This window comes from Macaca nemestrina, chromosome 16 (assembly GCF_043159975.1).
Source record: "Macaca nemestrina isolate mMacNem1 chromosome 16, mMacNem.hap1, whole genome shotgun sequence".
NCBI classification, from domain to species: Eukaryota; Metazoa; Chordata; class Mammalia; order Primates; family Cercopithecidae; genus Macaca; species Macaca nemestrina.
Genome location: NC_092140.1, coordinates 1,667,828 through 1,681,976, shown reverse-complemented (window position 1 = coordinate 1,681,976; position 14,149 = coordinate 1,667,828). Strand labels below are relative to the sequence as shown.

At 45.4% G+C, this 14,149-nt stretch overlaps 1 protein-coding gene across 2 annotated transcripts in view; it reads right to left on the bottom strand.

The window, feature by feature from the left end:
* Window positions 1-1,682: 1,682 nt before the first annotated feature.
* LOC105485370 (tubulin gamma complex component 3) overlaps window positions 1,683-14,149 on the bottom strand; it is a 97,748-nt gene continuing 85,281 nt past the window's right edge. The window contains exons 21-22 of one of the 2 annotated variants that reach the window (XM_071081007.1): window positions 6,157-6,273; window positions 1,683-2,824 (exon numbers count right to left, since the gene is read on the bottom strand). In XM_071081007.1, coding sequence (XP_070937108.1) covers window positions 2,666-2,824; window positions 6,157-6,273 — 276 coding nt within the window. In that variant the 3' untranslated portion in view covers window positions 1,683-2,665. The other variant, XM_071081008.1, reaches the window with a different exon arrangement.

Sequence of the window (14,149 nt, the reverse complement as noted above, 5' to 3'; positions counted from 1 at the left end):
TCAGTAATAAGACTGTTTTGCTTTCCTGTCTTTCTATGTTCACTGGAATATCACTTTTCATTTCCTTCAAGAACTTCTCCTTCGCATTCACATGACCAGCTGTTTGGCAGAAGAGGCCTTTCAACCTATGTTGGCTTTCAACACGACTTCCTCGCTGAGCTTAGTCATTTCTAGCTTTTGACTTAGAGTGGGATACGTGTGACTCTACCTTTTACTTGAACACTTAGAGGCCACCGTAGGGTTAACTGGCCTAATTTCAATATTGCTGTGTCTAGGAATAGAGAGGGCTGAGAAGAGGCAGAGAGGCTGGGGAATGGCCACGCAGTGGGGCGCTCAGAACACACGCATCGTTTGTGGATGAAGGCTGCCCCTTACATATGCCTCAGCTGCACCACACATCTCTTCCACACAGGCCACGTTAACACGATTCAAGTATGCCTATGGCTATTTGGTAAAAGTACTCTTTTCCTTCAACAAAGCTGTGTCCTTCTGTCCTACATTTTAATGTCTGGAGGCACATTTTTCCAGAGGTACTTGAGAATCATGATGCCATGAACACTGCAGTTGACAACCAGGCAAGAAAGGCAAGAATATTCCCCTCTCCAGTCGAGCCTACCCATGCAGCAGGATATGAGGGCTACCAACCCTTCTAACCAAGGATATCTGTGTCTTCGGCCACAGTCACTCAACTTCCTGGTGGGCGAGAGGTGTCCTCGTGGACGGAGCCAGGTGGCCTGCTTGAGCTGCCCAGGACCCTAAGGATACAGCATCACTAATCTTTACAATAAGCATGATACGTAAGAACAGTTAGCATTTTCTGGATAAAGACGCGACCCTCCCAGAGCTTGGTGCGGTTGCCCACACCGTGGGTTTTCCTTTTCGCACAAGCCCAGTGTGGAGCCCCCAAGTCATCCATGCTTGCCTGATGCTGGGTTTTGGGACCCCGGCTCCCTAACTAGCCCAGCTGTGCATCCACAATGACGGGGAGTGGGTCCCACGCAGCTCCTCAGAGGCCTCACCCCATCCCAGCTCCCACCCTCAGACCCGCAGGCACCCCCCCAGGGCCACACCCCCCAGAAGCCCTCCATAGTCCACAAATCTGACCTAAATCCTGGTGACTCCTACACTCCAATGGAGTCGTAATCCCTAAAATCGAGGGGGGGCTTTGCTAGGGTGCTTTTTACCGAGGATTAATCCCTGGAACAACTCTCTGAAATAAAATAAAATTAAATTAAATTAAAATAAAATAAAATAAAATCTGGCTGCATGGTCAATAACCTGGGCACATCTCTCTCGGAGATACACAATACGCCATACTTTCTAGAAAACCTTGCAGTAGAAAAACCTGTTTCAAATTTCTGATTTTATGAAGTTTAAAACTAAAATAACATTGAATTTCCGGCCTTCGCCATGGATTCATTTCTGCATGGCCAAGATTCCTGACAGCCCCTTCAGTTTTAAATGGAATTCACACCTAAAGGAGTCCAAGGTGTGAAGCTCCTGAGGCCTGACTGGTGGCACTGCCTTCGCTTCTACACCGAAAGTCATGCAAAGTCTAATTTCCTGGTTTCGTTTATTAAATAATTCATATGCTGTAGTATATTAAATCAAATCCTATCAACCCTCAAATCCAGCAAGTAAACTGTCCCTTCCTTAACTATTCAAGAAATAACGAATGCATCTGAAAGATAATTGCTTTTAATTTTCTAAATTTTCACTTATGCAACATAAAGGCAGATTTATGTGACCTGATAATGACATTTTTACAAAAAACAATCCCCCCCACCCCAACATCTTGGTCAGTAGTATATAAATATTTACAATGAAAAAATAGGCAAGGAAAAAGGAAATCTTCATTATCCATGTCGATTTCTTTCCAATGCTTATCAGGGACTTTGAAAATAAAATACTCCATTAACTTTTTCTCATCATTCCTATGTACACGCTGCTTTAGCTGACGCATTCACGGTATTTGGGTTGCACTGTGTAACAGTATTTTTGTTCTCTATCACTCCTACTTTTTTCTATACTATTTTAAAAATCTGAAATAGTAAATTAAATATAAAAATGTAAACTCTGGAAGGAGAGAAAATAAGAATAAATATGTGTAAAGGTAATGCATTAAGATACAAAGGATCTCACAGAGGCTAATATTTTACAACACTCAAAAAAAATAAAATGCTCTATATATGTTCTTAGTTGGGACATTTTGTTTCAATTTAATTTTTGGTTATGTTAACAAAAATTACCTCTAAAGAGGATGTTAAAAAAATAGTAATGACGTTACCATCTTAACTAATGAATATGCTATCACCCTAATTTTTTCTAAAAGAAATGGATTTTTTAAAGTGACAAATATAAAGTATAACATAGAAAGCTTAAGAAGCCTCAGCAAATTATGGTATCTTTTAGCGATGAAGACTTTTAGAGACAAATGTGCACAGGGCAGCCAGCCTACTTGACTTAGTGATTTACAAATGCATTCGACTCCGACGTGAGAAACACGCGTGGCTTCTCCCGCACAACGCTCCGCTGAAACATGGCGCACTCGTGGGCAGAAGGGCAGGACACCCGCAGCGTGCAGGTCCTGGAGGACGTCGATGGGAATTTCGTGTCTAGCGGTGCAACGAACATCATCTGCAGCTCCCTGCGAGGACTGCGAGCTTCACGTGTGGGAGCTGCGCCGCCCCCTAGTACCCAGAGACACGCGGAGCCTGGGCTCCCTGGCTTTGTAATGCTCATTGAAGTCCAGCCTGAAGCTAAGAAACCGAAGACTTTCATCAGAGCTGGTCGTCAGTAACACCAAAAACTGCTGTACGATACCCTGAAAAGAAGCAAAAGGAGTGAAATATTGTTTCAGGAAAGAACGACCCACAAATGTATTCCCCAGACCTTAATCCCCTTTGGGTTGGGTCTGTTTATCCTTCCAGATCAACAGGCCCTTAGTAAATGCCCACCAGGGCAGGTGTCCAGGGAGCGAGAGCTGCTGGGACCCTGGAGTGCACATGGCCAGTGCACCTGCATTAGGAACAGGCGCCCTTTCACAAGGACAAATTAGTGAAGAATACATTTTATTTGAAAACAACTAACCAATAGGTTTTTTCACTTTGTTCTTAAGTTCCACGAGAATAAGCAAAACAGCAAAGTAACAGATGTTAGAACATTCTATTCTTTTCATTTTGAATGGAGAACTCAGTGCCACACAGTTCATCTTTCACATGACTCACAAAAGAGGATTTCGTCCTAGAGCCCTCGCTGGAGAACAAATTGAGAGCATCGGTCGGGTCTGGGGGTCTAGCTGCAGTACGTGAGGCTGCAGCCGCCCTCTTCATGGGCACTGGTGTCACTACCATCCTGTTACTGAAGGGCGTTTGTAAAGATGTGACAGAAGTTTCCCCTAACTCTCATTAGACGAAAGGACCGGCTGCTTCTATTTCAGGCTGAAAGACTTGCGTACTGAGTACAGGCCCATGCCTGCCCAGTGCCGGAGCCTGCTCCATGCCACGGGGTGCTGATCTGTTCAACAGCTACTGGCCTGGAAAGGCCTCATCTGCAGAGAAAAAGTCACTGAGGCACCGTGCCCTCACCAAGCCCCACCCAAGTCTTCACCAGCTATCGCTGCCCCTTCCCAGCTTCTGGTCAGAAACACGAATGCCGAAACTCACAGGCAGGTCTGGGCACAGGCTCTAGTGTGTTGACAAAGTAACTTCACCTCTGATCAGGCAAACACTGTGTGTGTGTGTGCGCGCCTGCATGCGTGTGTGTGTGCGTGTGTGTGTGAATCACTGCCTTTTTAGGTGAGGGGAGAACACTCCTAAGAAGTTATATTGCCAAAATATAGACAGTGACTTCCTGTTTTGTGATGATGTGATGAAATCGAAATACAACGATCTGTGAAACTGACTAAAAGGAAATCTAAGAATATTTCTTCACAGGTTTGAGACTGGATGTTCTTTCCCAGTCAATGGCAGTAACACCCTGCTGTCTCCGGCACCACCACAGAGAGCAGAGACAGGCTTCTGCTGTTACAGAAAAGAATCTTCTTTGTAAATCATTACCATTCAGATTTAAGACTGTAATTTGAGCAAAACTGGGATTACGGTGATTAAAATTACTTTTTAAAAATGTATTAACTCCCTCAGGAAAATGTGGAACCATGAACAAGAACATCGTTGTCTCTCTCAGAAATAAGCACAGACAAATCTTCACAATTCCACGCTGCTCCCTTGTAGCCACACAAAGGATTTATCTGCCTGATGTCAGTGAGTTGTATGGACCTAACCAGTAGGTGCCCATTTTTAAGAAACAGGAATACATACTGTACAAATAACATGAGTTCAAGAAGGCATCGTGTCCAAACACCATTCAATAGGGATGCCTGTGCACAGAGCATGACTGCCAGTCACTATCCCCTTTTATGAAACTTCAACAAGAATGCAAAAAGTAGGCCAAGGCCAGAGTAAGACCACTTGTAAAAGGGACAATGTTCCTTCTTAGTTATCTTGAAGAAAAATGAATATTTAAAAAGTATGAGGGCCGGGCATGGTGGCTCATGCCTGTAATCCCAGCACTTTGGGAGGCTGAGGCAGGTGGATCACTTGAGGTCAGGAGTTCAAGACCAGTCGGGCCAACATGGTGAAACCCTGTCTCTACTAAAAATATAACAATTAGCTGGGTGTGGTGGTGCATGCTTGTAATCCCAGCTACTCGGGAGGCTGAGGCAGTAGAATTGTTTGAACCCACCAGGTGGGGGTTGCAGTGAGCCAAGATCACACCACTGCACTACAGCCTGGGTGACAGAGCGAGACTTGGTCTCAAAAAAAAAAAAAAATATGAGGACCTGGGAAACAAACTAGATGCCACAGAACGGAGCGAGTGAGGTCTCACTTTCAATTCTGAACCACATGAAGGCACCAGCACACAAACGCACGATGTCGGAGGGCTGGAGGACTGATGCTCCACAACTACTGATCAGCGACTAAACAAATATTTTTCATGAAATCTCTTCATCTCTACTTCTAAGATCACACTGAGAAATGGAAGAAATGAGAAACTGGACCCATACATGAAGGCAAAAGCAGAGGTACAGGCGTGCAGAGCAGCCGTCCCCGGGCTTCTGGGGTCTATACAACGTCTGCTGGCTGCCCGGCCCCTCACCCAGGCTGGGCAGCTGCCTCAGGGACAGTCCCCATTGGGAGTCACAGAAAAGCCCAAGTGAAGGCTGCAGAGACGCCTGCAGGTCCCCACAGTCCCACCACAGGGGAGCACAGGGGCCACCCCCGAGTCCCCACACCCACCACGGGGGAGCACAGGAGCTACCCCTGGGTCCCCACATCCCACCACAGGGAAGCGCCAGGGCCACCCCACCATGGGGGAGCACAGGGGCCACCCCAGGTCCCCACACCCATCACAGGGGAGCACAGCAGCTACCCCCGGGTCCCCACACCCCACCACGGGGGAGCACAGGGGCCACCCCCGGGTCCCCACACCCCACCACGGGGGAGAGCAGGGGCCACCCCCGGGTCCCCACACCCCACCACGGGGGAGCGCAGGGGCCACTCCCAGGTCCGCACACCCCACCACAGGGGAGCGCAGGGGCCACCCCGGGTCCCCACACCCACCACAGGGGAGCGCAGGGGCCACTCCCAGGTCCGCACACCCCACCACAGGGGAGCGCAGGGGCCACCCCGGGTCCCCACACCCACCACGGGGGAGCACAGGGGCCACCCCCGGGTCCCCACACCCCACCACGGGGGAGCGCAGGGGCTACCCCTGGGTCCCCACATCCCACCAGAGGAGTGCAGGGGCCACCCCCAAGTCCCCACACCCACCACAGGGGAGCACAGGAGCTACCCCCGGGTCCCCGCACCCACCACAGTGGAGCACAGGAGCTACCCCCGGGTCCCCGCACCCACCACGGGGGAGCACAGGGGCCACCCTTTGACCAGGGTTCTCACTGGCGGCACAATGGCAATGCCCGGAGCCCAGGTATACCTGAGTCCCCCAGAGGGTCACAGGGTCCACCATGGGTGCTACTCAAACCTACACAAGTAAGTGCCAGACTGACAGGGCTGACTCAGCTCTCGTCACTGTGAAAGCAAGTGTCAGGAACAGAACATGGGCAGAGTGGTGTGAAGAGCCACTCCTCATACACACCTGGTAGAAATGGGTCAATATTCGCAACTGTGAGCACATTTTCGGTATAGATTCTTTAAATTCTCCAATCCTCTTATTTTCCTCCTCTTCCTCTGCTGCCGTCACTCCCCACTGGCCCTGGAGCATCAAAAGTACCAAACGTAAGTAAAATCACGATGGAAAACAGGTTACAGAGTAGGGCTGAAAACAGGTATGTGAGGAGCGGGAGGTGTCTGCTTTTTATACCTCTCTGTACCGCTCAATACTTTCACAATAATTTTCCGATGCCAGACTGCTCTCCAGTTTACTTTTTCCAGTTAACAATGTATCTTGAAAATATTTCATATGAACACATTTGAGCACAGAGAACTGCCTCTGTTGTTTTTAATATCACATTGTATAACGTGTAACAATGTATATCGTTCATCTCATTTAGTGTGATGTAAACAGCCTTCTATCCTTCCCTTGTGCTGTACACGTTTTTATACAACAAAGACAGTATGTGTGAAAGTGGAACCAGCTGGCTCAAAGTGTCCGCACCCTTTAAACTATGATCTTGACTTTAATGAGAATGCTTCTAGTTCCCTAACCATGATGTATTTTTTAGTACTGGAGATATACCCATTTATTTCTATTTTTAAGATCATTTCAATCAATGATGAATTTGACTAAATGTCTTCTCAGATAGCATATATAGGATTTTTTTTTTCTTTTTTTGAGGTGGAGTTTCACTCTCCCAGGCTGGAATGCAATGGCGTGACCTCGGCTCACTGCAACCTCAGCCTCCTGGGTTCAAGTGATTCTTCTGCCTCAACAGCTACTGCCTATATCCCGAGTAGCTGGGATTATAGGCATGAACCACCGTGCCCGGCTAATTTTGTATTTTTAGTAGAGACAGGGTTTCACCATGTTGACCAGGCTTGTCTCGAACTCCTGACCTCAGGTGATCTGCCCGCCTCGGCCTCCCAAAGTGCAGGGATTACAGGCAGGAGCCACCGCTCCCAGCCATGATTTAATTCGCTTGTCAAATACGGTGAATTATACTACTGGATTTCCCAAACCTACGCATTCCTGAAATAAATCCTAGTCTTCATAAATTACGCTTTTAAATTCTGCTAGCCATTTTTCAATTATATTTTATGTGAAATTTCTCCATCAATATTTATAACCCAGATTTGTTTTTTCTCAGATAGGGCATCAGCCTCGTGATGCTTCCTACACAAGTTAGAAACTCTCCTTTTCTGACTTGGAACAATTCACAGAGCACAAAGCTGACCACTGGTGCGTTTGGGAGGCTTTCTCAGCACGGCTGACCTGACGCTTTTTGGTGGGAGCCCTTCAACGGCTTTGTTTCTTCTTTAGTATTTGTCCCGCTTACAATTTCCCTTCTCTCATGGGGCCAATTTCGGAAACCTATGGAAAATGATTTCCTTCAAGTAGATTTTTTCCACAGAGCTGAGCAAAAGAGTATGTTCTTTTCACTTGTTTTGTAAGTTTGTGCCTTCTCCTCCCACTACCTCTCAGATTCCTTCATGGCTTAATTTCCCTCCACTCCTTGGCCCCCAAAAAGGCCCAGCTCTTGGACTTTATTAACTTATTTTCTGATTCACTAATTTTCACTTTCATCTTTACTAATTATGTCCTTTGGCTTTTTCTTTAGGTTTCATTCCTGCTTTTCCAACTTTTTGAGTGGGATGTTTATTTACTTTCATTCTCTCCAATTTATTAATATAGGCAGTTATGAATTTTCATATTTTCTTATTTATGTGCATTTTATCTTCCATAGTCTGTAAGAAACTGATTATTTGTCTAATATCCATGTGTTTTGACCCATTTCTCCTTGTTTGCTGGTGGTTTTCTAAGTGAGTACTGATACGGCGTGACCTGGGCCTTGCAGGGAGCCTGCTCTGCATGGTCCTCACTGTGCCCTGCTCCTCCCATCACTCCAACGCGCCCTTCCTGCCGTGTTTACTGTTTTGTGCTCTGCGTGGTCCTCACTGTGCCCTGCTCCTCCCATCACTCCAACGCGCCCTTCCTGCCGTGTTTACTGTTTTGTGCTCTGCATGGTCCTCACTGTGCCCTGCTCCTCCCATCACTCCAACGCGCCCTTCCTGCCGTGTTTACTGTTTTGTGCTCTGCATGGTCCTCACTGTGCCCTGCTCCTCCCATCACTCCAACGCGCCCTTCCTGCCGTGTTCACTGTTCTGTGCTCTGAACCACAACCTGCTTTGCTTTGAATAATTTAATTTGCTTTATGTGCCTTGTTCATGTCCACTGTTTTCTTTCTGAACTGTCTACATCACTCTGTTCGACGCCACAACTTCCCAAATTGTCTTCTTCCCTCTCCCGCCTTTTTGTGGAAAACAGGGTCTTGCTATATTGCCCAGGCAGGTCTCCAACTCCTGGGCTCAAGCGATCCTCCCACCTCTGCCTCCCTAAGAGCTGGGATTACAGGCGTGAGTCACCGCGCCTGGCCAGAACTTCCCAGTTTGTAGGTCTGCCCAGATAATGACCTTCAGCCCTCAGCTACCAGCCATCCAGCACCCCCACCGGGGCCATCACGCAAACACCATCTCTGCCGAGCAGCTTTGAACCCAGGTCCCCTGATCGACGTGACGTACATCTGCTCTTAGTTCTGTCTTCCTATTTATACTGCGCTTTCCAGTTTGAGGGTGGTGATCTTCTACCGTATCACCTGTGTTTCTTCTAATAGCCAGGCAGTGACACTGTGTCCCAGTGGTTACCTTTTTACCTATACTTCATAAGACATTCCATCTTTTTCTTCGGATGGTATCAATATTCTAATCTGGGCAATAATAATTGTTGTCCTCCTTCCTTTTGCCATCTGATTTTAGAAAACATTCTATTCATATCTCTAACATCTTTTAACACAGGTATACCTGTTTTACTTCATTTATGAGCTTTAAACAGTATCTTTTGATGCTTGGTTACAAAAGATAAAGAAATAACAGTACTTACTTTCCATCTTTTCCTCACCAACCTCTTTTATTTCTTTAAACAAATTTTTGAAATTTACTATTTTACTGTAATATAACACACATTAAAAAGTGTAAAAACTCATACGTGAACAGCTTAATAAGTTATCACAAGATGAATATGCCCAGGTCACCCCCATGCAGATGCAGAGCAAGGGCAACTCAGCACCCAGATGTTCCTGTGGCCCCTTCCAATCACCACCTCTCCTCCCGGAGAAGCCCTGGCTATGGGAACGGGGCCTGGTGTGCCTGAGACGCTCTAGCTACGGGAATGGGGCCTGGTGTGCCTGAGACGCTCTAGCTACGGGAATGGGGCCTGGTGTGCCTGAGACGCTCTAGCTATGGGAATGGGGCCTGGTGTGCTTGAGACGCCCCTGACTATGGGAACGGGGCCTGGTGTGCCTGAGATACTCTAGCTACAGGAATGGGGCCTGGTGTGCCTGAGACACCCTAGCTATGGGAACGGGGCCTGGTGTGCCTGAGACGCACTAGCTATGGGAACGGGGCCTGGTGTGCCTGAGACGCACTAGCTATGGGAACGGGGCCTGGTGTGCCTGAGACACCCTGGCTGTGGGAATGGGGCCTGGTGTGCCTGAGACGCACTTCTGTTGGGCACTACACCTAGGAGAGAGAATGCTGGGTCAGAGTAGTCCTGAGTTCAGCACTGGTCACTGCCTAACAGTATTGCAAAGTGGTTATTCCAGTTTATCCAGAACCAGCAGCAGAAGAGTTGTCTCACATCCTGACCAACATTTGTTGGTGTATGCCTTTAAAATTTTAACATTAAACATCTAAACTTAGTAGAGTAAAATAGTATATTTTGAGCTGCTTAAAATTAGCCAATGCTGCCTAATTAGGCCCAGGCCCCACGGCTCTCAGCGCCACGTGCCACAGAGTAAAGTCTTCCTGTGGGCTTCTGGCCCTTACCCTGTTCCACTTACTTGTCTTTCCTTGAGCCCACACCATTCTTTTAACTAATGTGATCTTATTCTGTAACTTAAGGACATCCATGTGCTCGACTATAAACTTATGTCCACGGTGGCTGGACTAATTCCCGTCCCCTCAGCAGTGTGCGAGGGTTCCCTTTACTTCACATCCTCGTCAGCATTTGTTCTTGCCTGACTTCTGGATAAAAGCCATTTTAACTGGGGTGAGATGATAGCACACTGTAGTTTTGATCTGCATATCTCTGATAATCCATGATGTTGAGCATCTTTTCAGATGCCTGTTTGCCATTTGCATGTCTTCTTTCAAGAAACATCCATTCAGATCCTTTGCCCATTTTTTAACTGAATTACTAGATTTTTTCCAGTTAAGCTGTTTGAGCTCCTTATATATTCTGGTTATCAATCCCTCGCCAATGGGTAGTTTGCAGATATTTTCTCCCGTTGTCTGGGCTGCCTCTTCACTTTGTTGATTGCTTCCTTTGGGTGCAGAAGCTTGTTAACTTGATGTGACCCCATTTGTCCATTTTTGCCGTTGCTCGTAGAGTATTACTCAAGACATCTTTGCCCAGACCAATGTCCTAGTTTCCCCCAATGTTTGCCTTTAGTAGTTCCACAATGTGAGGTCTTAGATTTAAGTCTTTAATCCATTTCGATTTGATTTTTGTACATGGCAAGAGACATTTTACACAACCACAGACTTTTGTAACAACAACAACAAAATGCCAGCTTTCTTTCCTTCTCTCTGTACTTCCTCTCAGCTCGCAGCCCTGGCTGGGAGCATCCGTGCAGGAGCGTGTGTGTCTCATTCAGGGATGTGCTTCCAATATTTCACCCCAAGTATGATGTTTTATTATAAGATTATTCATGCAAACCTTTTTATTGGGTTTTACTTGGTATTAAATGATTTTCTCCATCTATTGAGATGATCATATAATTTTTCCACTTTAGTTTATAAGCATGAATTACAATATTTTTATTAGAATAATAACAGGGAGGGTTCTATGCTTGGAATAAGCTGAAACTTGTAACACATTATCGTTTTGATCTATCAGTGTGATAATACTGTGGATTTCCCAATCCTTGTTTACAAGGGAGACTAGGACACAGAGAGCAACAAAAGCTAAACTCCCCAGATGCTTTGTTTTGGCATTAGGTTACTATCTTAGATAACTATATTCAATTCTGTTTGATAAGTAAAAGCAATCCCTAAAAATTAAAAGCCAAAATGAAACCACTTAACCTAACCGTGCAGTGAGTTGGTGGAAGACCTTTATGAGAGCCAAATTATTTCAAGGACATTACCACATGGAATTTGAATGCTTCTATTTAGTGGAAAAAATTTCAGCAAAAAATTTTTTAAAATTATTAGAATAACAGAAGAAATATTTTTTCCCTCAAAAAAAAAAAAACTGCAAAAAAAGTAAAACTATTTTCAAAACTATACTGTTCCCGTATCAGTGGCAGCATCGGGATTCTCATTCTGAGACAGTCACATGTATGGGTGCAAGCACGGATGCATTATCGTAAGACGGCAAATAATTAAGTATGATCATGTTAGAAACCAAGGTTTTCAACATTGAAGATACATTGATAAAAAATGAAAGTAAAAGTCCTTTAATCCTACATTTGTATTGTAAAATCACTATAAATTGATATTTATAGTGTGTGAGAAGAAAAGTGGAAAGAAACAGAAGAGCCATGAGGAGGAGGAGAAGGACCCTTTGGAGTCCCCCACCCAACGGCAGCACAAGGAGAACATGGCGGCACCGGGGGTGCAGCCGGCGGGCGCCGCTTCGGTCCCAGCACACACCCGGGGCTCTGTCACCTTTCCAGGAGGCGACTGGCATGATCTCTTCAGAACTTTCAGGGGACCTCAGGTCGAAATGATGGCTTTGAATATTATCTTGCCTTTTAAACTTAAATAACTTCTCGGATACGGTTTTAGCTTTTGTGTCTCTTCCTGTATCCTTAAGGAAGTCTGAATGGAATATCCCGAATCAGCGTGGACGTGGCCTGCTCATCTGTCCCACTCACTGTGACAGCTAAGTGCCCAAGAGAACCTTCCACTCTCACATGGCCGGCAGATGCGCTATTAGCACAGGGTTAAAATCCGAAGAATTGATTTTGGTCGACTTTTAGACAGTTTAGTAATTCTCTAGAATGGAAGCTTCTCTGGGGCACACGGGCAGTTTTACAAATGGCAGTGGCCAGCATCCATTGAGTGCCTACTAAACAAGCGTCATATATCATCACACACAGGTAAGTGACTCTGTGAGGTCATATTCCTTATCACCCATTTTACAGATAAGGAAACGACATCTTGGAGAGGTGAGCCACCCAAAGGCACAAAGCCAGGAAGTTACAGAGTTAGGTAGAATCGTGAGTATGTCTGACTTTAAGTTATCCACAAGGTTGCCTGGACAAGGTCCAGGAGCTTCTGTGTGCCAACTCGACAACACTCCAGAATTACCGAAATCCGCTCTGAATAATGAGAGCCCTTAGCAATACAAATGTTTCCAAAATACACCAAAGAAATAACTTGTGCTCCCCGTGGAGGACTCTCTAAGCTACATGCGGTCCTCTAACACAGGCTTTAAGGGAAACAACACTCAACAGTAAAACTAACCGAACTGTACTGACTGAATAATGTCTTTGACGATCCCACGAGTTAGTACCGTCATATGACATTAAAGACAGACACATGCTGAGAAATGCATCGCTGGGTGGTTTTGTCCCTGTGTGAACATCACTGAGTGCCTTACACAAACCTCAGTGGTGCAGCCGCCGACACCCTGGCTATATGGCACAGCCTATGCTCCCAGGCTGCAAACCTGGGCAGCGTGTGACCGTACTAAACGCTGTAGGCAACTGTAACACAATGGTAAGTATTTGTGTATCTAACATATCTAAACGTAGAAAAGGTACAGTGAAAATATGGCATTATAATTTTATGGGACCACTGTCATATATGCAGTCTGTCATTGACCAAAACGTTATGTGGCACATGACTGTATCTTGAAAAAGTAAAAGATTATACAGATCATAGAAAATAAACGAAATCCCATAAACAGCCAAACTTGCTTAATAAATCTGAAAATAACCGTTTAAGTACAGAAATTTGGTTCATGTACATATACATGTACACACACATACACGCATGTACCTGTAAACACACATACATGCAATGCACACACACACGTATACACATACATATATACCTATACATATTATATATACACATATACTTACATTACAGGTATATAAACACACATATACAGTCTCCAACTTAAGATCGTGTGACTTAAGATTTTTTTTACTTTAACGATGGGTTTATCGGGGTACAGGTTGAGTATCCTTTATCTGAAATGCCTGGGACCAGAAGTATTTTGAATTTCAGATTTTGCAGTATTTGTATATACACAATGAGATGTCTTGGAGAGGGGACGCAAGTCTACACATGAAATTCATTCATGCTTCATACACACCTTAAATACAGAGTAGCCTGAAGGTAAATTTATATATTTTTTATAATTTTCTGCAGGAAACAAAGTTTGCGTGCAATAAGCCATCAGAAAGCAAAGGAGTCAGGTGTGTAATTTCCCACTTGTGACGTCATGTCAGAGATGAAAAAGTTTCAGGTTTAGGAGCTTCTCACGTTTCAGATTAGGGATGCTCCATCTGTATTAAATGCACTTTCAATGTAGAAGGTGCTTATTGGGACATAAGCCTGCTGTAAGTTGAGGAGCATCTGTAGATGCACACGTTTGCAAAATGCAGCATGGTGCATGATCCACAAGCTTCAAACACCAGAGCGATGCAGAGTGGAGGCGGCTGTGGAGACTCCGACAGGTGACGTCGGCATTGTGGCACTCAGTAACAAAAACAGGCAGGAGACTTGTGACTCTCATGAATGTTGCTGTTTTTATTTATTTTGTGAAACAGGATGATGATGATGACAGTGAGGGTGGCCCCTCTCTCTTTACAACTGTCAGTGATTTCTCGGGACTTCAAACGCAGTATAGGCACATCTCAACCTGTCTGACAATTTTGGCAAGTAAGTTATTTGTTGGC